This window comes from Leuciscus leuciscus (genome assembly GCF_965113295.1).
Source record: "Leuciscus leuciscus genome assembly, chromosome: 4".
Taxonomy (NCBI): Eukaryota; Metazoa; Chordata; class Actinopteri; order Cypriniformes; family Leuciscidae; genus Leuciscus; species Leuciscus leuciscus.
In genome coordinates, this window is record NC_138728.1 from 46,204,395 (window position 1) to 46,231,135 (window position 26,741).

At 40.0% G+C, this 26,741-nt stretch overlaps 2 protein-coding genes across 16 annotated transcripts in view; one reads left to right on the forward strand and one right to left on the reverse strand.

Annotated features, from left to right (window-relative positions):
- Positions 1-24,982, reverse strand: part of LOC309496524 (stonustoxin subunit beta-like) — a 145,669-nt gene extending 120,687 nt beyond the window's left edge. For 3 of the 4 annotated variants that reach the window (XM_082166514.1, XM_082166511.1, XM_082166515.1), the window contains exons 1-3: positions 24,223-24,982; positions 17,696-17,788; positions 4,116-5,840 (exon numbers count right to left, since the gene is read on the reverse strand). In XM_082166514.1, coding sequence (XP_082022640.1) covers positions 4,116-5,840; positions 17,696-17,786 — 1,816 coding nt within the window. In that variant the 5' untranslated portion in view covers positions 17,787-17,788; positions 24,223-24,982. The remainder of the gene's footprint in view (positions 1-4,115; positions 5,841-17,695; positions 17,789-24,222) is intronic. The other variant, XM_082166513.1, reaches the window with a different exon arrangement.
- LOC309496557 (uncharacterized protein) lies at positions 13,355-15,437 on the forward strand. Of its 12 annotated transcripts, none has more exons than XM_082166573.1 (9): positions 13,355-13,626; positions 13,783-13,886; positions 14,176-14,217; positions 14,319-14,381; positions 14,481-14,519; positions 14,598-14,645; positions 14,725-14,878; positions 14,972-15,082; positions 15,304-15,437. In XM_082166573.1, the coding sequence occupies exons 4-9, from the start codon at positions 14,349-14,351 to the stop codon at positions 15,429-15,431; spliced, it is 513 nt and encodes a 170-aa protein (XP_082022699.1). In that variant the 5' UTR covers positions 13,355-13,626; positions 13,783-13,886; positions 14,176-14,217; positions 14,319-14,348; the 3' UTR covers positions 15,432-15,437. The 12 variants fall into 12 exon arrangements, with proteins under 12 accessions (XP_082022699.1, XP_082022700.1, XP_082022690.1 ...); XM_082166574.1 differs by having other exon boundaries at positions 13,860-13,886; XM_082166564.1 differs by lacking the exon at positions 14,176-14,217.
- Positions 24,983-26,741: the final 1,759 nt, after the last annotated feature.

Genomic DNA, 26,741 nt, shown 5'->3' on the forward strand with positions numbered 1-26,741 from the left:
CTGTGAATACATGGAAGCTACATTTTACTCCTAATTATTAAAATCATAAAAATGCATCATTAATATGCAAAAATGCATATCAATAGAATAAGGAGGATTTTAAATGGGTGATTTTAACAGTAAATATCAGAAGTTTCCTTCATGATCACAAATGCATTGTAGTGATAAATAGTGTCTACTTAAAGTCAGTTTCATGTCTACTTTAATGTCAGATATACTGCATTTAATCAGTGCAAAGACTTGAACAAACTGACAACAGAACAACAGAGAGTAACGGTGAGTTAGAGTTGTCAAAAAGTACAGACTTCGGTACCAAACGGTACTGAAATCTTTAATTCTGTAAAACATGTTGTAACACTTCTTGAGAGCGCCATTTTTTGAGTTTAAATTCATCATAACGATGTTTACGATCTCTGCTGAGAATGGAGATAGAGGGCCCTATTTTAAGGATCTAAGAGCATGGTCTAAAGCGCAGCGCGCAAGTTCACTTAGAGCATGTCCGAATCCACTTTTGCTAGTTTAACGACGGCTAGTTAGTTTTACGCTCCCGGCGCATGGTCTAAAAGGGTCCTCCCTATTCTCTTAATGAGTAATGGGTGTGTTTTGGGATTTACGTGTTTTGGGATTTATGTGCGTTAAACCAATCAGAGTCTCATCTCCCATTCCCTTTAAATGCCAGTTGCGCTCGCATCATGGACTCGCTATTTACATGGAGGAATTTGATAGTGAAAAGACCAAACGCGTGCGCATGCGCGAGATTAAAGTGCAGAAGCAGACCATCTATGGGACAAGGCGGATTCATTCCACCATATCTTACACAATAATACACAATAATAATCTTTTACATTGTAATCCTTTTATTTTTAATATTTGGCATGTTTGTGTGCTGCTGTGCGTCCCTGTGTGTGTAATAAGCAGAGTGTGTGTGTAATAAGCAGAGTGTATGCTCATTTGTGGACCCGCCGCGCCTATAGGCGCACATTACTAACGCGCTCTTTAAATAATAAAAAATATATATTGCACCATTGACTTTAGGCCAGGTTTCAGTTGGTCAATGGCTCAGTCTATTTCTGTTCCTCAAAATAGCAACAGTGCCAATAATGCGCCTGAACACACACCAGGTTTTCAGACCAGCAGCCCATGGGCACACAAATGGGCGCAGGATCAGCGATGAAGGCTTTGTGCTGGGCAGGACCAGCGGCGAAGAGGGCTCTGAGCTGGACAGGACCAGCGGCGAAGAGGGCTCTGAGCCGGACAGGACCAGCGGCGAAGAGGGCTCTGAGCCGGACGGGACCAGCGATGAGGGCTTTACTGGGCTGTCGCTGTAAGCAGTCTCGGCTGGGCAGTCGTCGTGAGCGATATCGACTGGGCACGACTGGGCAGACGCTTGCAGGCTCTGGTTCGACTGGGCAGACGGCTGACTCTGGCGGGCAGGTAGGATGAGCGGGTTTGGCTGGGCTGATTTTGTGTGAAGCATACTTGCAAGCTCTTCGGACGGACATCAAAGGGGGGTCGATCAACTTGGATGTCAGATCAGCACTATTGAATCTTACATGCGCTGGGTATGGTAACCCCTTGGTTCGATTTGGGACATAAAGAGACCTTAGACGAGGAGGGCACACCAACAGTATAGGAAGATCCACACGAACTGAGCACCAATTCAAGATAACTCTCGAGGTTGAAACTAGAATCACCTACTGGTATCCATGGGGCAACATGTGGATCCAACCCACTCCAAAACAAGTCTATTAATTGAACCTCACACAAGGTTGAAAGGTGGCTGTAGAGCAGGAATTCCTCCATGTATGCTTCTATAGACCTGCCATCTTGAAAAATGGAACACAGGGTTTCCATGGAGCTCTGCATTTTGGTCTGGTCTTCTGTCAGGGATCACAGACAGGATGGTAAGTGAAATATAACTTTATTTGCAGAAGTACGGATCCAGAGAGAGCGAATGGGTGAGTATATGAATAGCAGATAATCAGATAGCAACTTAACTTAAAGAATAACAATGTCTCTGTTTGTAGATGGCAGACGGAAACTCCAAGGTGGAAGACTGAAGACAGATGATAGCAGCAAGGCTTCAGATAAAGGTAAGGTTCTCAGGTGAGTAGCGAGAGTGAGTCTGTGAGACATGTATCAACATGTATTGACGAGACCAGACAAGGAGTGAAGGGAGAGTGCTGAATATAAAGGGCTAGTTAACGAGGGAGTACAGGTGATGATGATGATGGCTGAATGAGTGCAGGTGTGCCAAGGAGGATGATGGGAAGTGTAGTGCACACACAGATGATGAAGACAGACGGTGAATGTGACAAAAACACTTGTGTTGCGCTTGGCGCTGCATTGCGCCGGGTGTAAGATAGGGCCCGAAGATCACTGGATAAAAGGATAAATTTGGATCTGTTTCTTGCAAACGTGTGGATTCTAAAGATTTGGATTACAACGAGCGAATAAAATGGATGTCTTTTGTGAATTTATGATGTGTTTTGGTGTTATATGAGCGTATGGGACACTCAGAGGGTTCGGTTAAGCACTAGTAGAAATGGTGGTGGGGGTTTCCAGTTAGAGAAACTGGAGCAAGAGAGAGTGTCCCAGCAGAAGGGTTTTATTCAGATTAGCATAACGAGAATAGTCACTATACATAACAGAAGTTACAGTAAATCACGTTATTAAATGTTAAATATGAGATAGTATTTGTAAACCATAAGTTCGCATTACTTTGGTAAAGAGTATTCAAGTTGCATTCAAGTATTTAGAATCTAAATATATAGCATAAATAATTTAGCTTACATATTTAAATTATACTGCAGAACATATACAACTATACAGAATCAAACTAACTTCAACATGACTTGACATGGACTTGGGCAGCATGCAGTTTACACGAAAATATAATTATTATTCAAATTATTATTTGAACTAGTACAGTTCACGGATGACAGTAACTGAATACACAGAATATTAAAGTTTGAACAGCACAGAATGTAAAACAGATAACTTACTTCTTAATCAATCACTCACGGAAACAACACACATCCAGCAGTCCATTTTGTGCAAGAAAACAAGTCAGTCTCTCCGCCTGTGTATATAGACTGCCCTCTGACACTGGTTCAGAAATGCACTGACTTGTCCATGTCCGTACAAGCACCAACAAAGTCACATACATAAAGATACCTCCAGGGGGCGATGTTGGGCTTTCCTACAGGTGTATTTCATGGTTCTATCGTCAACTATTGTTCTATAGGAGAAAACGCCTTTTGTGTCTCACAGCAAACAAACTAAATATTACAAAATGGTTAAACGATTAAAGAAATGTTATTCATTTCACGGTTTTAAAGTGTAGTCTTGTTTAACATCATGCAATAATCCTCTGAAATGAGTTTGCAGCAGAAGTCACAAACAGAGTGAAATGTTATTATTTCTTATTAAGTAAATGAGTAAACTGCAATTAATAAATGCGACTGAAAACGTAATTGATAAGACAATTGAATGCAATAGGGTCAAAACATTAATGCCACTATTTTAATATTCATAAATGGGAATACGTACAAATGTGTATATCAGTTGTTCATACGTAAATATTTTATGTTTTAGTGCTATAAATACATCAGTATTATACGTTTCTCTGTGTATTAAAATATAAGTAAATGTACGTGTGGAAGAACAACACTTAACGTAAAAATACACACGTATTCTCATGAGATCACGTTGCATTGAATCTTGAATTTGTTGTCATACCTTAATTTATAGATTTTATTTTACTGTGGTTAGTTCAATTACTTCCTCTACAATTAACGTCTGTATGCTTTGCATTTATTAAGAGTAATTCATAATGATTATTATTAAAGAATATAAATAATGAGATTTGCATTTGTTAAATATATTATTTATATTAATCATAATCATTTAGTTTTCAGGGATGACTGAGGCCTTTCTACAGTGGGCTTAAGAGTAATTTATATATATATATACAGTAATTTATACACACACACACACACACACATATATATATATATATATATATATACACACACATACAGATATAGATATAGAAATATAGATATATTTTTAAGGTAAAGATTAATGCAAAGAGAAGTGCATATGACACTCACCTGAAGATTGTATGGGGCCGATAGTGTCACTGGCTTCACTCACTCCCACTTTACCCACTATCCTGTAGCGGATCAAGTACTGCTTTCCAGACTCCAATCCAGTCAGAGTAAAGACTTCATCAGCGGTGTTTATGATAATCCACTGTTCCTCAGCGCCAGAATCTGCTTTCACCTGCTGGTACTCCACTCTGTACCTCACAGTTTCTCCAGTTGGGGACTTCTGCAGTTTCAGGGACACACTGTCCTTCAGGACCTTCTCCACTTCTGGAGGGGGAGGCTTCGACACGGGCTGGAACTGTGTGTCTGTCAGATTCCCTGTTTCATACAGATAGATAGAGGAGCCTGGACTGGAGGGATCGGAGATGACAGAAATAATGAATCGATATCTCTTTTCATCTTTATTAGCCTCTGAAAAACTTCTGAAAAGAGTTAAGTTCTTTCTCATCTTTGACATGACACCAGGATCGTTGTGCCACTTTCTGACAGATGCTAAAGTGCAAGAATGTGGTTTCATTCCCACATCAAGCTCTTTAAACTCATCAGATTCCAGAAACTTCTTCAGGGTTGAAAGATACGGGTCTTCATACTTCAGAGATGTGAAGGTCAAGCACACCACAACATCAATATTAGGATTAAAGAGGATGGTGTTGAGACGGTTTGAGTCTTCAGTTTTGATTCCCTTCAGTATCTCGGTGTGAGAACTCAAGATGTTAAGTTCAGCTGTTGCATGATCTAACCACTGGTTAAGCATGTCAGCATTAAAGGGGGAGCTGTAGTGGATCTTCAGGATGTCTTCCAATGAATTTTGCTCCATCTCTCCTCCTCGTATAGCAGGCAAGACCTTGGCCACTGCTTTTAGGAATACCATTTTGTAAATGTTAAGAGAGCCCTGAAATAAACAGAGCCTCTCTTTGATGTCTTTGAAAACATTTACCAGCGTTTTTCTGGAGAGGTCGTTGCATGTCCTCTCTACTTCTCCCAGCCCCTCGATTATATCTTCAGTGTTGGAAACCAGACGTGTGGTGATTTCTCTTTCCAACTGAGCAGCTTTTGTATCCAGTAGAGAAAGAGGATAGAGCCAGACTTTTATTGGAACTGCATTCTGTGGATTCTCCTTCAGTATAGTGGGGAGCTTCTTGTACACCTCTAGGGCCTCCATGTAAGTGGTGGGGTTCTGATCAAGGCGGACGTCACCATAAAATGTGCAGGTGATGCTCTCAGCCCTATTCTTCTGACCATCTGTCATTTGTAAAGCTCCTTTCCCCTCAATAGAAAATGTAGGGATGTTCTTGACCATGACATTCAGTTCTCCCTCAATCTCCTGTTTTTCTTCCTCTTCTGAAAATGTCCGTTCAAACACCATGACGGCCTGAGCTCCGTACAGTACAGCCGTGACCACATGAGTTGCAGTTTTCTGGTCAAAGACCTGAGGGTAAGTGATCTGTCCCAGATGGCTCATAGTGAGCTGGTCGAATCTTGTGGTTTCACTGTAATTCATTGTAACTCTGGACTGTTGGTTTGAGGATTTGGTGTCACGCAGGAACTTGGCAGATCCTCCTACCTCCACCAGCCCTCCCAAGAAGCTGGCCTTCAGGGAAGCACTCACATCCAGGAGACTGGACTTACTAGAGAGAGAGTCGGAGCTACTGAACTTCAAATCTGTCATGGGCTTCGGACGGGTGTCCAAATCTGCATCCAGTGACTGCTTATCCCACAGAGTGACACCTGAAATGAAAAATAGCTTTAACAGTCAAGTCAAGTCGCCTTTAGTTATATAGCACTTTTTACAATACAGATTGTTTCAGCTTTACAGTGATAACAGGAAAATAATGCAACACAGTTTGTTTCTAGAAGAAAATAGCACCATCATCCAGCTTAAAGGAACACGCCGACTTTTTGGGACTTTAGCTTATTCACCGTATCCCACAGAATTAGATAAGTCCATACATACCTTTTTCATCTCTGTGCGTGCCGTAACTTTGTCTGACACACCCACCGCTAGCCTAGCCTAGCTTAGCACAAAGACTGGAGGTAAACGGCTCCAGCTAGCATACTGCTCCCAATAAGTGACAAAATAACGCCAACATTTTCCTATTTACATGTGATTTGTATAGCCACAGCGTGTACGAATAACAAGGTCACATGAGACACAACCATCTTCTAACCATATACATACTGGGAACTATATTCTCAGAAGGCGAAGCACTGCTACTTCTGTGGAGTGATTTACTCCAACTCTGAGCAAACTCTCTGCTCCTCACCACGGGGCTTCTCAGGTGCTGCGTCAGACAGAGTTACGGCACGCACAGAGATGAAAAGGGTATGTATGGACTTATCTAACTCTGGGGGATACGGTGAATAAGCTAAAGCCCCCAAAAGTCGGCGTGTTCCTTTAACCTGTTAACCCTCACCAGTGCGTCGGCGCACTGAAGCGTTTTTTTATTTATTTAGTTCAAAGTTACTATCAGATTAAATGTTATACTTTGACAAACTATACATCATTAAAAAGATATAAGACTCAAGTTTCAGTATTTGACCACTATTGTATTCTGAGAAACTTATAGTGACAGTTATGTCTTAATTTGTGTCAGGAGTTATGAAATGAAAAAATGCATCGATCCCTTTAATATGAATTATGACCGTCAGCTGGTCCATTCAGAAAAAAAAACTCCGTGCTGTTGTCATGACAGTGCTATACAAAACAACGTTCCTCAGGACTTTTAGCTCAAAAATGTGCAGACTTGGAGAAATATTGATATATTCTCATAGATTCACATCATATTTCTATAGACAGGAATAATATTTATTGAATTTATACCCAAATGCGTCGATGTAATCATTATGAGCGCTTCTTACTGAGATGTGCTGTGTTTTCAATTCATACCAATAGCCTGAGGGCGCTCTATGCACAAAAATACTCCATATATGGAACATGAAGAAGAGCCATAATCATGTGACCTTCAAGGACGTCACTGATAGCAGCAGCTACACACAAAGCTAACACAGAGATCGCTGTAATATGCAGATACAGACGTTTTGAAAACAATAAACATAATTGCAATGATATGTGATTTGCCTGTGTTCTTCAAGCAATGCCAGGTATTTTTATAATATATTATATTTATAATGTATTGCTAATCGATATAGACTTTATCATTGTACATAATTCTATAAATATATTTTCTGTCAGATTTTTTTTTTTATCTGAAGCCAAATTAGATCACAGAAGATTATTTAAAACACTCCACTTGCGTTATAAAGTACGTTTGTAGCACAAACATGGTTTTAATCTCATAAATGGTCGTGTATTGATGGTGTGCTAAGCTAACATGCTAGCTAGGCCCAAAATAAAGTAATTTGACATGATCTTGAAAAACATTTAACTAAATACAGAGTTTTAGACTTATCATTTTCAGATTTTAAATATAACATGGTCACACATATGGCTTTAGCTGCAGTGCATTTCTAGATTGCTCCAGGGCCCACTTCAATTTTATTTTCATGAATATGTTTAATAAAAACAAATTTCTAATAACTTTACAAAACTTTGAAGCTATTTAAAAAATGTTTTTTCATTATGACAATAATTAATTCTACATTTACAATAAACTACCAGGTGTCAGCTTTCAAATGAGATCATACTTGTGCTTTTAGTGCAAAGGGTTCATGAACTGTATCTGTTTCAGTTTGGGTATGTCATTTCTGGGGATTTTTCAAAAGTGGCGTTGCAGCTTAACAGGTTAAGTAAGCACAGTGATGGTCATACACTCACCTAAAGGATTATTAGGAACACCGGTTCAATTTCTCATTAATGCAATTATCTAATCAACCAATCACATGGCAGTTGCTTCAATGCATTTAGGGGTGTGGTCCTGGTCAAGACAATCTCCTGAACTCCAAACTGAATGTCAGAATGGGAAAGAAAGGTGATTTAAGCAATTTTGAGCGTGGCATGGTTGTTGGTGCCAGACGGGCCGGTCTGAGTATTTCACAATCTGCTCAGTTACTGGGATTTTCACGCACAACCATTTCTAGGGTTTACAAAGAATGGTGTGAAAAGGGAAAAACATCCAGTATGCGGCAGTCCTGTGGGCGAAAATGCCTTGTTGATGCTAGAGGTCAGAGGAGAATGGGCCGACTGATTCAAGCTGATAGAAGAGCAACTTTGACTGAAATAACCACTCGTTACAACCGAGGTATGCAGCAAAGCATTTGTGAAGCCACAACACGCACAACCTTGAGGCGGATGGGCTACAACAGCAGAAGACCCCACCGGGTACCACTCATCTCCACTACAAATAGGAAAAAGAGGCTACAATTTGCACGAGCTCACCAAAATTGGACAGTTGAAGACTGGAAAAATGTTGCCTGGTCTGATGAGTCTCGATTTCTGTTGAGACATTCAGATGGTAGAGTCAGAATTTGGCGTAAACAGAATGAGAACATGGATCCATCATTCCTTGTTACCACTGTGCAGGCTGGTGGTGGTGGTGTAATGGTGTGGGGGATGTTTTCTTGGCACACTTTAGGCCCCTTAGTGCCAATTGGGCATCGTTTAAATGCCACGGCCTACCTGAGCATTGTTTCTGACCATGTCCATCCCTTTATGACCACCATGTACCCATCCTCTGATGACTACTTCCAGCAGGATAATGCACCATGTCACAAAGCTCGAATCATTTCAAATTGGTTTCTTGAACATGACAATGAGTTCACTGTACTAAAATGGCCCCCACAGTCACCAGATCTCAACCCAATAGAGCATCTTTGGGATGTGGTGGAACGGGAGCTTCGTGCCCTGGATGTGCATCCCACAAATCTCCATCAACTGCAAGATGCTATCCTATCAATATGGGCCAACATTTCTAAAGAATGCTTTCAGCACCTTGTTGAATCAATGCCACGTAGAATTAAGGCAGTTCTGAAGGCGAAAGGGGGTCAAACACAGTATTAGTATGGTGTTCCTAATAATCCTTTAGGTGAGTGTATATATATATATATATATAAAAAAAGGTGGCCCTTATTTTTCAAGTTTTGATTTATAATTATCTGACCCCCTCAAGTTGTTCCAATACATGAAAAAATAATTCAGGCAAAATATGAGCTCATTTGAACAATATTTAGAGGTGGCTCGATGACGTTGAAGTTTTGTATAATCAGTTATTATGCTCAATTTGTGATAATTACCACTTGCCTAATTTTATCTCAACTATTTAAATTACATACTTGCTTATTTAACCCTTTCGCACAATAATGTTTATTTTAGGTTTCAGACATATAAGTACTAAAAAAACAATACATTTAGAGTTTGTAAAATACACAGTGATGTCAAAGGAAGAGGCAATAATAATCCTTTCCATTATAATTAGTTTTATTTATATCAGATACGCATTGTGTAAGTAACTTTAAAGTGTACTCTATTCTTCTCCCAGTTCACCTGCCACTTACTTTTATGTATTTCGGGAGAAGTGGATGAATTCACGTGTTGTAAATCCAACAGATCCGATTCTCTGAACTGCGTCTGCGGCACAAACTAAGATGGCGGCGCCCATCTCGCATACAGCTCAACTAATGCGATCGTTATAAAGGTGTTTAAACAACAAAACACTTCCACAAGCATATATTTGACAATCGGAATATCAGATATTTCATGCTATATCTAACAAATTTGTGAATATTTTGAATAAAGGAAAAATGACATAAAAGCAGATCATCATTCATTCAGCTCTGTTGTTGCTGCGGTGTGTCACGTGACAAGCAATGATGCGTCACCATGGAAACCATAAAAGTGACACATTCTAAATAACGGTCACCTTGAAAAGCTCACGCTGGGGGGTCAGCCAGAATATTTTAAACACCTATTTTGCACAAAAGATATTCTATGCATTTCTTGCAGAAGCATAAATTGTGTTATTTTGCCACTTTTGTGACTTATTTCAAGTATTTGTCATTACTGGCTGTGATTTGCGGTCGTCGGCACTTCAGCACTTCGCAAGCAGCAGAGCCCAATGGCGACGGGAGGGACAGTTGCTACGCGCTCGCAAGATTATCTTGTTAGCCATGTGGAAGGAATTGAAGGGACTAAGCTACCCACAGGGACCATCGTTCTCGGCCATTTTTTACATCGTCACAATGTTCTGAAAGAGGATATTCGAGCAGCAGCAAACAATACCATACAGAGAGTGGAAGAATTTTGGTTCCGGGCAAGAATTCCAGTCAAGCATCGACAGGACTAAAAAACTTTAAACTAAAGGACGTTAAAAAACTCGAGCAATTATTTTGTGACTGGAAGGGGTTGAAAAAGAACAAGAATCACCAAGCAAAGACTCAACGGGCTAACGAAGCCACTTTCACAGAAATTATTGCAGGGTTGTTTGACATTGCACATGCAAATGCTATTGAGCTAATCGATGCAGAGACTTACTCGAAAGAAGAGAGAGAGAAGGATAAGCTCTTCCTCGAACTTCAGCGGCAAAAAGGACAACCTGGTTGCATGTTGGGTGTCGACAAAGTGTTGTTGCTGCAGCAACAGAAGCAGAAGGAGAAGCAGGATAAATTGCAAAGCCAACGCCATTGTTCTGAACAAGAAAAAAGTATTCTCTCAGAGTCAGTTGTGTTGGAGAGCAGCAGCAGCAATAATTCCGAGAATAGTTCATCAGAATCAGAATCGGATAGTGGAAATCCTGGACTATCCACCACAAGTAGGCCTGGTGCACCACCAAGGAAACGGGGTTGCCATCACATTATATCAGCAATGCTTGTTAGAAATTTACTGAGTGACAGGGCTGCCATGATGATTGTTTTCGAATCTGCCAAAGCTCTCGGACAAGACCCAGAAGCTCTTGCTCTAAACAGGTCAACCATCCAGCGTCAACGTCGAAAACACAGAAAAGCAACCGCCGCTGGCATTGTAGAATCATTCAGACCAAGCACGGCGCTAACCGTCCACTGGGATGGCAAGTTGATGCTTGACTTAAGAGGTAAAGAAAAGGTGAACAGGCTGCCCATTCTGGTTTCAACAATGGGGGAAAAGAAGCTGTTGGCCATTCCAAAGATTTCCACAGGAACAGGGCAAGCAGAGGCCCAGGCAGTTTACAATGCCATCAGAGAATGGGGACTGGACCATCTTGTTCGTGGTATGTGCTTCGATACGACCAGTTCCAACACTGGCAGACTGTCTGGAGCCTGTATCCTTCTAGAGCAGCTGCTTGGATGGCCACTTCTACATTTTGGTTGTCGGCATCATATATTGGAGTTGGTGTTGGCTGCCGCATTTGCAGTTTGTATGGGACCCAGCAAGGCACCGGAAGTCCTCATTTTCAAGCGCTTTCAAGGACAATGGTCATCCATTGATCAGAAAATTTATGATGATGCATTTTCAGATGATTTCACCTCATCTGAGCTATCTGTTATCCGAGATGAAGTCATTGCATTCTGTGAACAGCAGCTGCAGGATATTCAGCCAAGAGATGATTATAGAGAGCTGCTGAAATTAATGCTAATCTTCATGGGAGTGAAATCACCTGATACAAAGTTCAGAGCCCCTGGCCCAATGCATCAAGCTCGCTGGATGGCGAAAGCCATATACAGCATCAAGGTCTGGCTATTCCGATCCCTGTTCAAGCTTACGGCACGCGAATCTCGTGGACTGCTACGTCTGAACATATTTCTTGCCAAGATATACATCAAGTTCTGGTTTCAGGCACCTGTGGCTGCCACTGCGCCTAGGAATGATCTACAATTACTACAGTCACTCCACTCATATCCTGATCGAGACATCAGTACAGATACATCACGTAAGATAGCTGGGCATCTCTGGTACTTGTCGGAGAATTTGATACTTCTCAGCCTGTTCGATAAGCAGGTGGATTTCACTACGAAGCGAGCAATTCTCAAAGCATTAGAAGAGCGGGTCGGTGAGAAGGATCCGCCGAAACGCGCTCAAGTGGACATGCTGACTATAAAACAGAAAACGCTCGATAACTTTGTCTCGAAGTCGAGCAGAAACCTGTTTTCAATGCTGGGTATACCTGATGCATTCCTGTCTGAAGATCCCGAATCATGGAAAAATAGAGATGATTTCAAATCTGCGGAGGCAATAATCAATAGTCTGGTGGTAACAAACGACCACGCAGAACGTGGTGTTGCGCTCATCCAAGATGCGTCACAATCCGGGCGCTTTAGGTGTGAAGAACAGCTGCAGTATGCTCTGAAGTCAGTGAGCAAAACCGAATACAATTTCCAGATGCCAAGAAATCAACGCTGCTTGGTGTTAAGAAACTCTGAACTATTGACTTTGAACTGTGCAAACTGTGAAAAGATGCGTATCATCAGTTATCTTACAATAGTCAAATATATGTTGTGTAAGATATATGTGGTTAAATAATTAATATTGTACTCACATTGAACTGTGATCAAGTAATAGGCTACGTAATTTGATGCATTCTGCAAACTGTGTATAGTATTGAATACAATGCTCAATGCTAAACGTTTTAGAATAAAGAATTTTATTGCCTACAAAGAATTGCCTACAAAAACAGCGAACTTTGATGTGCTTGAGCTACCTCTAAATATTAATATTTTTGCCCCATTTTTTTTCTGGGGTGTTTTTAGCATAAATGGAACAACTCTGGGGGGGTCAGGCTGCAGAAAAACGAAAGAAAGAAAAATTCCTACACTTAAGGGCCACCCTAATATATATATATATATATAGCCGCTCTGGAAAAAAAATGTGACGTCATCGTCCAGCTCAGTTCAGTTCTCATATAATAAATGTCAATGCAGGCAGATCAATAATATTGTTGAATATTAACCCCCTGAGGTCTACGGTATCGCCGGCGATACCAGCTCGCTTTTTTTTTATTAGTGTAAAAGAAACTCATAAATACTCTGTTGACTTTGATTTTCCATAGGAGTTTCATACATCAATCGATTCTGTTAAATGTGTATTATTTTTGTGTATACTCACAATAAAAACAAAGTGTTGTGCTTTTTGCCAAATAAAGAAAAATAAACACGAAGCGAGTTCTGCCTTCTCTCTGCCAGTGAAGTCCATTCTGAAACGCGTCCGAAAATTAACAATAACTCAGCGAATACTCAGTCAAACAGGCATACAGACACACAGGCATGAAGCTTGAATTCTCTTCTTTTAAATTAAGTAATTTATATAAAAAACAAATATTCTCATCTTGTGAAATCTGTATTAAAAGAGAGTGATTCCAGTCGACCTAATTAAAGCTAATTCAGAGAGTAGGGTATAAACGGAGGTCGGAGCCAGCTGCAAATGGGTGGGTTAGCAGCAAGTGGGTGGAGCTTTAGCCGCAAGTGGGCTGTACAAGCTTCCAGAGGATTTTGATTGGTTTGATTGGTTTATTTATATATCACCTGTGTTGTAGTAGCTATTGGTTTATGCTCCACAGTTGGTGGCGGTAATGTGTAAGTTTTGTTGCGATCCATCAGAAAAAAAGAAGAAAACCGCTTTCACGTGTCAGCGTGCCGTTGAGATGAAGGGGTAAGCTTGTTGTACAGTTTTTAGTTTTGTAAAAAAGCATTATACGTTCTGAAAAAGGCCATTTCATAATGGCGTTTGTACACTGTTTTTAGTCTAGATGTATTAAAAAAGAATAAGGGTAAAGTGTATCCAAATAAATTTCTGTAGTGTTTTTAGTAGCACACAAATTACAACATCTGTAACGTGCATGACAAGATCTTTTCTGCATTCCATTTCTACAATTTACCCTCCAGATTATGGATTCTGAAGACCATAATAAGGTATTGTGGCAGTGTAATTTTTGTACGTTTTAGGACTGCATTGATTTTCAAATTGTAAATGTCTTAAACGTTTTGTAAATGGATTTGATATTAGAATACAACTCTTAACTTAATTGTACAATGCATGCAATTATTTTAAAACTTGTTTTCATTGTAGTTATGCTTTTTATGCGTAATCCACAGTGTAATGTAATTGAAACATTTGTTTTAATATCATAATTATTTTATAAAATGTATTACTCATAACAATCAGTGAAATAAATGTGAAATGCATGTTATTGTGTTTTAGGTTCACTTATCAGTGAAAGGTGTGCATGAGCTGTTGTAGCTGGTATTGTCAGCTTTTTATATTTTGCTGATATTTTTTTGTCAAATAAAAAATTAATGGATAATTTATCACTTTTTTTTAAAATTCTAATCCTCTTTCAAAAGAAGAAGAATGCTCTGCGCTCCCTGAAACCTATGGGAAGAAAAAAACTGAACTTGCATATGAAAGTAAGAACTTTGATATGAAACAAAATACATATACTATGCTGGGTTTCAAATTATGTAACTATAATATTGGTCAGCTAATTTTAAATTACTTCATTTTAGCAGACCAAACCCCAGTTGTGCCCTCTGTTTTTAGCAAGGGTATGCATAATTAATTTTAATGATGATTTAAAATGTGTATCATAGAACAATTTTAATCCACTTATATTTTTCTTTAAGGATGAGCTGTTAAAAGACGATGACCCTCCATCATGCTTCATCTTCAAGGTAGTTGAATGAATAATGTTATATAATGTGCTTTTTAACATTTTTTAACGACCTGTGCTAACTGTTGCTATCTTTTCAGTTATCAGGAGCGTTGCTGAAGAACATAATACTTGAAGTTGTTCTTCAAGAAGGAGATGCTGCCTACATGCCCCTGTCATTGGCTTGCTCAAGGTTCAGGGACATAGTTGGGGATGACAATTTCAAGAATCAGGCACACTTCTTATGGCTAGAAAGTAAATAATGATTTTAAAAAATAAAACGCATAACAAGAACATCATTGATAATGTGAAATATTATGTTCTTTTTTTTTTTTTTTTTCACCTCAGGTGTTTCATGCTGGAAAAATAAGTCGTCTCACTACAAACAGCTCTTCTGGAGGATGTACTCAATGTCCACTTGTTTGGAGTGTGGGTTTGAGTACAAATGCTGCACACCTGGTACGTTTTGTGTAAATTGGTGATGAATAAACTAGTTGTTAGTCTAAAGGAAAACTAAAAATCTAATTTACTTATGTCATCCCTTGGAGTTTAAAAGTTCTGGACACCATTCACTTGCATGGCATGGACCTACAGAGCTGAGAAATTATTCTTAATGTTTGTAAATGTTCAGTGTCAACTATAAACCCTAGTTCTTTTTGTGCTTCTTGTGTATCCACCAGGTTATGCTGGGAAGGGAAAGCGAGGCGAGCTCCAGGACATTTATTCAGAAACCTTCCACCCTGGATTCACTGCATGCAGATCAGTTCTAATGAGCTCATATAGTGTCCTTACAAATAACAAAAAATAATAAAAATAATAAAATAAAATAAAATAAACACTTTTGCAATCAATTCTGAGTGACTTGTACATGATTTTATTCAATGAAAAAAAATTATTTATCCACCCTGAGATTTAAATGTAATATATGTGTAACATGTTCAGAAGAACATTAGTCTGCTATTTAAAAAAATTATGCAGTAAAGATGGATGGTAACTTATTTTTTATTTTTTTTAGCCAAATGTTTTTCATGTATTTACACATTCACTTCACTGAGTCCAATTGCATCACATTTTAATATGTTCACTTACTTGATACTGTAGAATATATAGCTAATATTCAGAAATATGCTTGAATAAGGCCTACAGCCTGATGAATTTAAAACACCATCACTTTAAGTATGGTAAAACGTGTAAAGATGTGACTTCATCATTGACAGTGAGTGGTATTGGACACACACAATAATAACAAAGCTAAGAAATCAGACCATGATGAGGAATGTAATATTTGATCGTTTATTTTCATTACTGTCGCTACTTCATGCCATACTCGTTCACCGCCGTCCTCGGCAATGACAGCTTGGGGATTTCCGCATAAGCTCCTCCCACTTGCGGTGTAAAATCCTCCTACTTGCACATTTTGTGAAATCCCTCCTACTTGCGGCATAAGCTCCTCCCACTTGCGGCGTAAGCTCCTCCCACCTGCAGGTCTCCGGGCTGCAGCGATACCTACATGAATTCAGATGTAATGTGACTCCGCCCACGGAGAGCGCGCGCTATTCAAACGCAAATGGCTGAGGCAATCCTGTGAACGCCCCATCAGCTCGAGAAAACACACAAGTTTATTTAGATCATTACTTGTTTACACCGTCTTGCAGCGCTGTGAGGAATAATACTAATGGAAAATGTCCCTCAGAAGTGCGGGTATATCGAGGAGCGAGCTGAGGAATACTAGTAAGTTTTTTCCTTCTCACGTGAATTTCTTCACGTGGGTTTCTGTTTATGAATGAATAAACGGCAGAGATGCGCGCTGTTTACCACAGCTGGCAAAGACAGTTTAAATTTAAATCGCGTGTGTGAATGAATGATGATGTTTTAGCAAACTGCATTGCTATACTGAGATAAGTAAACATCGACTGAATGTTGAAATAAAATGTAGGCTATTTGTATAAGCAACGTATTAAACTGCAAATTAACAATATGCCCTAATATTTCATGAAAACAACGTTACAGTCAGACGAAATATGAAAGACAACATTTTGTTGACTAGATTTGGGTACAGTTTTTACTGTAGAATATACTGCCACATCAAATAAGCTTTTGTTTAGCAATTTCTATATATAAAATACTATTTTTGTCAAAAATAAAGTCATCAACTAAGATGTTAGCTGTTCCAATGTTGGTTATATTCAAACTAATGAATGTACATAGATAAAATGTAGGCCTATAATAATTTTTTTTACAAAGAAAGAGTACACTTGAAATATTGTTGAAATTGTAATTATTGTTGTAATTGTAACCGTTTTAATAAAATAGCAAAACATATTTACAAGATAGATGTAAGCAAAATCTTAAATGGTCAATATAAGTCTTCTTCTAAATATATCTTTTGTCCTTTCATTGTGGCTCAGTCAGTGTCACACCTGAGTGAATGGCTAATTATGCAGAGTGGGTGGGACATTGTATTCTAAGGTGTAAACCACTCCTCGTTCACGCCCCCCTCGCATATTGGCTTTCCAAGCAAAACCTGTTTTACATCAATTTAAATCAATGTATGGTTTTATGTGAACGATAAAGCAAGACTATTTTCACATAATTTGGAAGAAAAAACTATAGGCGACGACATCCATTAGTCAAAAGTCTTATTGCCACATATTTAGTATGTGTTTTGTGGCCTTATTTCAAAAACTTTAATTTTTAGTTTTTTCGATAACCACGCATAAACATTATTCTCTCAAAAATGAAAACATGTACATACATGTGGCTCACATATTATTGTAGTCCTGTTTGTGCTATATAGAGTGAATTTACACCTTTGCCATTAATATGTTTATAAGCAACTGAAAAAAGCACAAATGTCAGAGCATGTCAGAACACCCCCAGGGCCCAAAAAAACGCTCAGACTCCAGAGGGTTAACAAGTGAAGACGCAATGTCAACGTGCCAATTTTTTATCTATAAGACTACTCATTTAATAGTTGTGTCCTTTCTCTTAAATATCTAAATTACCACATTGTTGATTCACATTTGGGTGAAAAAGAGAGTAAAAAGCATTTTAGTAGGTACTGTACACCACCTGGAATGAAGGTATCCTTGCGGCAGTCATAAAGCATACCAGGATACAGAGGTCTTCCTAGAGCTGCCGCTTCAATGGTCTGTGATGCCATGGCTGCAGGAAAAAACAATGAACAATGGGGACATTTATACATTTGAAGTTTAAAATTAGCAACCCCCCCCCCGCCCCGCCCCGCAAGGTTAAGAGCAAATACTTTGCATTGTTGTAGTATATATCAGGTATTAGGACATTTACATTACTGTTAATCAGCAGTGGTGGAATGTAACGAAGTACAAATACTTTGTTAAATTTTTCACATATCTGTACTTTACATAAGTAGAATCAATAGTGCATAGGCTACTTTTGACTTTTACTTCGTTACATTTTGCAGCAATTATTACTCCACTACATTTCTACAATGTTTCGTTACATTTTCTGATCAGTTTTCCCCTGCCAAAACAGGAATTGAAAAATATCCTGTTTTCGGTGCTGATGCGGTGGTGACGCGTTCATGTAACATGTAAGGGTGGCGCTGCCAATAAAGGCCTAAAAGCTGTCACTAAGAACCGGCAAAAGTAATGATTATGAATATGTAAAATATAGCAAAGAGACATTTTAATTGTTTATTAATGAAGTGTTTTCTAAAAATTACACATGCAGCAGTCTGTTTACTTTTTGAATTGTTCTGTTTAAAAGACGACATTTCAAGCTTTCTATTTTTTTTTTTTTTACCTCAGAATAGTTTATATCTCACAATTCTGATTTTATAACACGAAATTTCGACGAATATCATGCAATTCTTACTTTATATCTCCCAATTGCGACTTTATTACTCAGAATTGCTACTTTATTTCTCAGAATTGCGACTTTATTTCTCACAATTCTGACTTCATATCTCGCAATTCTGAGAAAAAAAGGGGCGTCGCCACTTTTGAATAAGAAACAATATCAAGACTATAAAACTCTGCACATCACATTTTTGACTTTATTGATTCTGCTTTTATTCGTAATGCAATGGACCGGTCAACGGGACATAAATGAATCCTTAAAGGATGGGACTTTATGGGACATTTGCACAAAAAGAATAAATAACTTACCGTAGCCTATTTTATAAGTCGCTCCGGAGTCGCATATCAGTCAAAAAATGCGCCACGAGGAAGAAAAAACATATATAGCCTAAGTCGCATTTTTTTTTTAATTTATTTCACACACACAAAAAAAAGTTACAGACAGCTCTCCGTTACGGACGTGAGCGCTCTAAAGCGGCAATAAAATAATGTTTTAAAACTTTCACAGAGACCTCAAACTGAAAGCACAAAGCCTGTCTTTAAATTTAATTTCGTTTTGTATTAATTGTATCTTAATTTTAATCGATGTTTCATCAACCAATTGTCTGGATTTAATATAGGCTATTAGAAAATAGATAATCAGGACACGGAGGCGCCGGCGAACCTGGAGCTCGTCTCATAAATGAACCGAAACTCAGCGTGGGCCTATAAGGTAGCCTATTGCCTCACAGACCTGAGACATATAGATAGCTTGAAATGTCTACTTTTAAGCAGAACAATTCAAAACGAAAGAAAACAGACTGCGCTGCTTCTGTAATTCGTATGAAATGTGCATTTCTCTCTGGCGCTGCGAAGATCGCGAGTCGTCAACTTCATCTGTCTAGCCGACACTGACATAAAAAATAACTGTTTTAATAGTAAACAATTAAAATGTCTCCTGCTATATTTGACATATTTGCCTGTTCCTTACAAAACACTGACAGTGGGGTTTTTTTTTTTTGAGCAGCTGCGGACAAATTCTTTCGACACACACACAATAGACTATTACGTAACACTCTGCGCTTATGTTTTAAAAACATAATTTAACATATAAATAACCATTTTTAAATAGCCCACTTAAAGTGTTTATTACAAATAAATGACTAAATGCTAAAAATTAATACATTTTAATGAACAAACATATGCGTTGCATTTACAATTCTGTGAAAACAGCACCCCCACTTCCCGCGGCCCTGAATAAAATGAATATGTTATGTTCTGTGGAGAGTATCCGGTTGGTAGCCTAGTATTACTTTTGGTTTGCGCAGTGTAATTCACAGAATTACAAAAAAAAATATTTTGCCACCTAAAAGTTAAAGATTTTTTGTGTCACGTCCACGGCATGTGTAGCCTATTTCCCTCATATTAAATATGAAACGCATGTGTAGACTGATATTTTTCTAATGTCTGGACTCCTTTATTAAGGGAGTATTGATATATAAACAGTTTTAATATATTGGTATTAAATGCATTTTCTGAGAATTTATATTTCAAGTTTTTACTGCATGTCACGTCCATAACGCTGGAATTGACATCACTTGATTACACATTGTATTACCTTGTTATGATATAGTGACCCATACAATGTGCCAAACATATTTTCCTTACCTTGTCGTTCAAGGCCAGGGCACTTTTTGTTAGCCTTTTGTACAACCAACGTTGTGCTGAACTTGACAAAATTGATCTCCAGCGGCGGCCAGCAGCTCGTGAGTTTTTATTTATTTATTGTTTAAGGCGGTTGAAGGTTCTGGAACTTTTGCGCGCTTCCACATCCCGCGCAACTACGGATCTCCCAGGAACATTCATTATATATTGCTGCGTACATTTATCTGTGTCGGAGTTTTGAGTAGTAGCCTAAGATGCCCATGGCATGCGCGAGCGGTGCGCGATCATGGTCGACTGACAACGAGATTAAGCAGCTGAACAAGAATACGGCCGTGTTCCGATTGTTCTCATCTCAGTTCCGCCGAGACAAAATAGACATGCCATTTAAAAAATCTTTCATTTATTGTCAGAAATATGTTTTCAAAAGCATAATTTTCATCAAATTTGATGTGACATAATTTCCATTAGGCAACTGACTGTAAACAGGCACATCAGGACACAAACGAGCAGGCTTATGTGCCGGGGCTGAGCCCCGGAGAGCCCCGGCCCAATTTAACCACTGGGTACCAGTATTAGCCTTTTCACCATTTGTATCACTCCGCATGTCTGTGTTTGCGCCACTTGCATCATTAAGCCAGTAGGTGGCGACAAGTGACTGTCTTTATGAGTGAACAATTGAACTTTGAATTGATTAGTGCCAAAAACAACTCAGGAAAGAAACAAGTTGGTGAAACCAATCTTTAATGCTAATATAAATTGCTCATTTGCCTCTGGACACAAAAAGATTGCACTGGTTTTTGACTGAAATGTAACATCTATGCAAAATAATCCTTGAAAGATTTCTCATTTATGGCCATTCCTGTTTGGAATATGTGATTGTGTATTGTCAACAATAAGCAGAAACATTCTGCATTTCCATTTTGTAGTGTGGATCATTCATTGCAACATTTATCCTCATTCAAATTTTTTAGAATCTGTTATCTTGACAAATAATTTATGCTACTGCCCACTGACATGCTTTTAAAGCTATTATAATCCAAATTTTTTGGCCTTTAAAGGGTTAGTTCACCCAAAAATGAAAATTCTGTCAGTAATTACTCACCCTCATGTTGTTCCAATCATGTAAGACTTTCGTTCATCTTCGGATCACAAATTAAGATATTGTTGATTAAATCTGAGAGTTATCTCACTCCTCCATAGGCTTCCAGAGGGACCGAAACTCGCCGGCCCAGAAAGTCAGTGAAGAAAATTTTGAAATAGTCCAAGTGACTACAGTGGCTCTACATTAAGTTTATCATGCGACGACAATACTTTTTGTGCGAAAAAACAACAAAAATAACGACTTTATTCAACTATTAGTGTTCTTCAATGTGGGCCTCTGACGAGAGTTCACGGGAGCGCCACGACGCATGCGCGAGAACTGAGATTACGGCGTTCTTCTTCTACTACTACTTGTTACTGGCTGCTCACTCCTTAGGAGTATTATCGCCATCTACTGTACAAGATGACGTCCCGACATTGCCGGGAGCGCAAAACGGTCTGTTTACAAGCAGATGAAGACGCGCGCTGTATGTAAAACTGTATTCGTAAATATGTCCGCAGATTTCGATGTAGATGAAGATTTGATTTTTTTTTAACCAACCATACTTATTTGAACCAGAATACACAGACATTGAACTACAAGAGATGGAAGATGCTGCAACACAACCGCAGTCTGCTTCTGAAAGACAGAGAGCATTGGACAGCTGATGGTGTAAATGTAATCAGTGCCAAGCGATGCCTACTGAGGCCATCCTTAAAAATATTTTGTTTTGCCGTAACAGCCAAAAAAAAAAAAAAAAAAAAAAAAAAAAAAAAAGGGGTCGGTTGGTCGGTCTATATATAGCCTATATTCTTTCTTCTTTTTTTTTAAAGATTCAATGTAGAGTTTTGGTTCATTTAAGAGACGAGCGCGCGGGCGCCTCCATGTCCTGATTATTATTATTATTTTTTTATTTTATTTTTTTATTGCAATTTTAACAAACAGAACAAGTCGATACATACAAGAAATATAAACAATCTTTCAAAACAAAAGAGAAAAAGGACATTCCCAATCCATGTCCTGATTATATTGTATTATATATATTTCAAGGTTTGAAAAGTGCTTACATTTTGGATAAAATGCTTGAAATTGTAACTATTTCTTTCACAACAAATACCTATCTGACTGAATAGTTAGTTTATTAAATGGAGAAATAAAATGTAGCCCTTTGCGCTACGCTGGCCAGAGCAAAAGTAGGCGGAGTTTTCATTTTGATTTCCGCGTTTTTTTGGATGCCCTGTTTTTATTGGCCGCGTGGGTAATCGTCACAGAACGCAGCGGCAAAAGTCCGTGGCGTGCACGCAAGCTCGCCAATGCTGCGCCCCTCTTTGGTCGACGCAGCAACAAAACGTCCTCGCACAGCGCGCAAGCCATTTATGTGCACTGTCAGAGTCTTCTGGGTTAAAATGAATTACAGGTTATTGTTGCACCGTTTCAGATTTTGTTCAAACCTTGTCTATATCAAGAATGTGTCCCAAAACCGAGGCCTGTAAAATATTTCTGTTCAAATCCTTTGTCTTCATATTTTCAGCCCTTGAAATTACTTCGGTTTTACAGCCTGAAAATCTCATTATCTGGGAAGCAATATTTGAACATTAATATAATGAAAAGTATTATTCATAGGCATTATCTACTTAGACAGTGATACATTTTGAAAAATAAAACTTGTGATTTGCTTAAATATCTGATCCTTCTGCTATTACGAAACACAATTTTGGCTGTTTATAGCATTATCTCTTTTAATGTGATAAAAACACGAAATAATAATTTTGACTGTATTTACGGTGGTGTAAGTTGCTGGAAAAAGCTTTAAAATGGACCTTGAAAGTGCTCGAAAAGTGCTTGAATTTGACCTTGGAAAAGGTGTACGAACCCTGCTCTTTATTTTCCCCTGACACTTTGCACAACAAAAGTGAGGAGCCACTCAACTCTGTATTATTACTTCAAAAAATCTGGAGTCTTACCTTATTTTTCAAAACTTTTGCGAGTTCAGACAAACACTTCCTGTTTAATCCGTGTTTCAGAACTCCATACGTTAACAATGGAGCGGTTCATAGAGTTTTATTTTGAACTTAAGTATAAAGAAATAAGGACAGTGCTTAGTTCAAGTTCAGTAAAGTTATTCACAGATCCGAACTTCCAAGATCAATAAATTGTGAGCTAAACGTTTTTAAACTCAATTGACACCTGTTTCCAATCCATAGATGACGAGCTACAACCTCATTTTCCTCAAAACGAGCCTTATTATATAAATCTATCTCCATGAGACCGTCTGCAAAGTGCAAATGGTTTGTGGCAAGACATGTGTGGCAATATCCATTTCCATTTTTTGAGACGTCCTTCAACTTTTTCTAAAACGTTGTCCCAATTTTTCTAAAACATTTTCCCAATATATACAAAAGTATCATCTCCAAGATAAACACCAAGATATTTAAACCCACCCTTGTTCCAAATGAACCCGGCAGGTAAAACAAGTTTTCTACTTAACTCATCACTGATTGTTACAGCTTCACTTTTCCCCCAGTTAATTTTAGGACAATACACCAAAAACATAAATATTTTCTCCAAGGGTGTCAATATCTTCTTGTTTTTTGACAATGACAACAACATTATCGGCATTTAAAAACTGTTTCACATCCAGGAGGGTTTACACCGAAAAGAGATCGTCTTAATTTGCACTGAAGAGGCTCTATGGCCAAGGAGTACAGCATACCAGTTAATGAACATCCTTGTCTGACCCCCCAATGAACTTTGAAAGGAGCACTTAAACCACCGTTGATCTTTAAAATACTCTCAATGTCACTGTACAAGACTTGGATCATCCCCCTCTCTCCACATGAATGGGTGGAGCATCGTTGGAGGAAAAAAGGTAGGACCATTTGAGTTGTGTATTTTCAAAATCTGCCGGCCGTTTTGCAAATCCCATACCCTAGCTTTAAAATGATATTGTCAGATATCAACCTATTGGGTATACAATAAGTCTGGTCAACATGAATAATATGCTCCATAACTTTTTTCAGTCTCATTGCCAATACCTTTGACAAAAGTTTATAGTCAGTGCAGAGCAGAGCAACTGGCCGCCAGTTCTTGATCTCTTGTAAATCCCCTTTTTTGGGGGAGAAGACTGAGGATTGCTCTCCTGCAGCTCAATGGTAAATGTCCTTTACTTAAACTGTCTCAATCACAGGCCAGAAAACTTTATAAAAGACCACAGCGCAGAATGTAGTTCATCAGCAGAGATTGGTGCATCCAACTCTGCGTTAGCCTCCTCGGAAACCTTAGGTAAGCCCTCATAGAAGGACTGCGCCACCTCTGGTCTCTCCTGGAACTCACTGTTGAAGAGTAAATCATAAAAAGCAACTGCAGATTTACGGATATCTACAGACTCTTGCAGCAGTTGTCCGGTACTGGACCGCAGAGAGTGCATAAGTCTCTTTTGTCCATTTTTTTGTTCAAGGCTGAAAAAAAAAGAGAAGGTGCATCCATTTTGGCAATATTTTGATTACGTGAGTGAACCAGAGCACCTTGAGCAGATAAACCCAACAGGTTAGATAGAGCTGACGTTTTCCTTTTGAGAACTTTGTTCTCCTTCTCTTGTTGAGTCTGCCAAATCTTGCAGCTTCACTATTTCACTCTCCAAAGCTTTCATAGATCTAGTCATGTCCCTTGTGACATTGAGAGTATACTGTAGGCACAGCTGTTTTATATTGACCTTCCCCATGTCCCACCACTGTTGTAAAGAAGTGTATTCAGATTTTTCTTTTGTGTAACCACTCCAAAAATACTTAAAAGCATTATCAGAAAGCAAAGATACATTAAAATGCCAATAGTCAATTTTGCATTTCACATCCTTAACAAAGATAGCAACTTGTACAAGGCAATAATCCGAAATACCAACTGGGTGTATTGAACAACCTTTAAGTTCATTACTCTGAAAATCTCCCCTCCTTGAACTGCCACCTTACCGTGGTGGAGGGGTTTGAGTACCCGAATGAACCTAGGAGCTATGTTGTCTGGGGCTATATGCCCCTGGTAGGGTCTCCCAAGGCAAACAGGTCCTAGGCGACGGGTCAGACTAAGAGCGGTTCAAAACCCCTTATGATGCCCAAAAAAAGGAGGACCGTGACGTCGCCCGGTATGGCGCAGCCGGGGCCCCACCCTGGAGCCAGGCCCGGGGTTGGGGCTCGTATGCGAGCGCCTGGTGGTCGGGCCCCCCCCCCATGGGGTCCGGCCGGGCTCAGCCCGAAGGAGTGACGTGGGGCCACCCTCCCGTGGACCCACCACCTGCAGGAGGGACTGTAAGGGGCCGGTGCTAAGTGGATCGGGCGGCAGTCGAAAGCGGGAGCCTAGACAATCTGATCCCTGGATGCGGAATCTAGCTCTAGGGACATGGAATGTCACCTCTCTGGCGGGGAAGGAGCCTGAGCTTGTGCGTGAGGTTCAGAGATTCCGACTAGAGATAGTTGGGATCACCTCTACGCACGGCTTGGGCTCTGGAACCACACTCCTCGAGAGAGGATGGACCCTTCACCACTCTGGAGTTGCCCATGGTGAGAGGCGGCGGGCTGGTGTGGGTTTGCTTATAGCCCCCCAGCTCAGCCGCCATGTGTTGGAGTTCACCCCGGTGAACGAGAGGGTCGCTTCCCTACGCCTTCGGGTCGGGGATAGGTCTCTCACTGTCGTTTGTGCTTACGGGCCGAACGGCAGTGCAGAGTACCCGGCCTTCTTGGAGTCTCTGGGAGGGGTGCTGGAAAGTGCTCCGACTGGGGACTCCATCGTTTTACTGGGGGACTTCAACGCCCACGTGGGCAGCGACAGTGACACCTGGAGGGGCGTGATTGGGAGGAACGGCCCCCCTGATCTGAACCCGAGTGGTGTTCTGTTATTGGACTTCTGTGCTAGTTACAGCTTGTCCATAACGAACACCATGTTCAAGCATAAGGGTGTCCATCAGTGCACATGGCACCAGGACACCCTAGGCCGGAGGTCGATGATCGACTTTGTGGTTGTTTCATCCGACCTCCGGCCGTATGTCTTGGACACTCGGGCGAAGAGAGGGGCGGAGCTGTCAACTGATCACCACCTGGTGGTGAGTTGGATCCGATGGCGGGGGAGGAAGCTGGACAGACTCGGCAGACCCAAACGTACTGTGAGGGTCTGTTGGGAACGTTTGGCCGAATCTCCTGTCAGAGAGATCTTCAACTCCCACCTCCGGCAGAGCTTCGACCAGATCCCGAGGGAGTCTGGAGATATTGAGTCCGAGTGGACCATGTTCTCCACCTCCATTGTCAACGCGGCCACTCGGAGCTGTGGCCGTAAGGTCTCCGGTGCCTGTCGAGGCGGCAATCCCCGAACCCGGTGGTGGACACCGGAAGTAAGGGATGCCGTCAAGCTGAAGAAGGAGTCCTATCGGGCCTGGCTGGCTTGTGGGACTCCTGAGGCAGCTGATGGGTACCGACGGGCCAAGCGGACTGCAGCCCGGGTGGTTGCGGAGGCAAAAACTCGGGCCTGGGAGGAGTTCGGTGAGGCCATGAAGAAGGACTATCGGTCGGCC

Excerpts from the sequence above, each read along its gene's own strand:
- LOC309496557 (XM_082166564.1), top strand. The coding sequence starts at position 13,863 with ATGGATTCTGAAGACCATAATAAG. Across the intron at positions 13,887-14,318 it reads ATTCTGAAGACCATAATAAG|AAGAAGAATGCTCTGCGCTC; the intron begins GTATTGTGGCAG and ends CTCTTTCAAAAG. Across the intron at positions 14,646-14,724 it reads CATCATGCTTCATCTTCAAG|TTATCAGGAGCGTTGCTGAA; the intron begins GTAGTTGAATGA and ends CTATCTTTTCAG.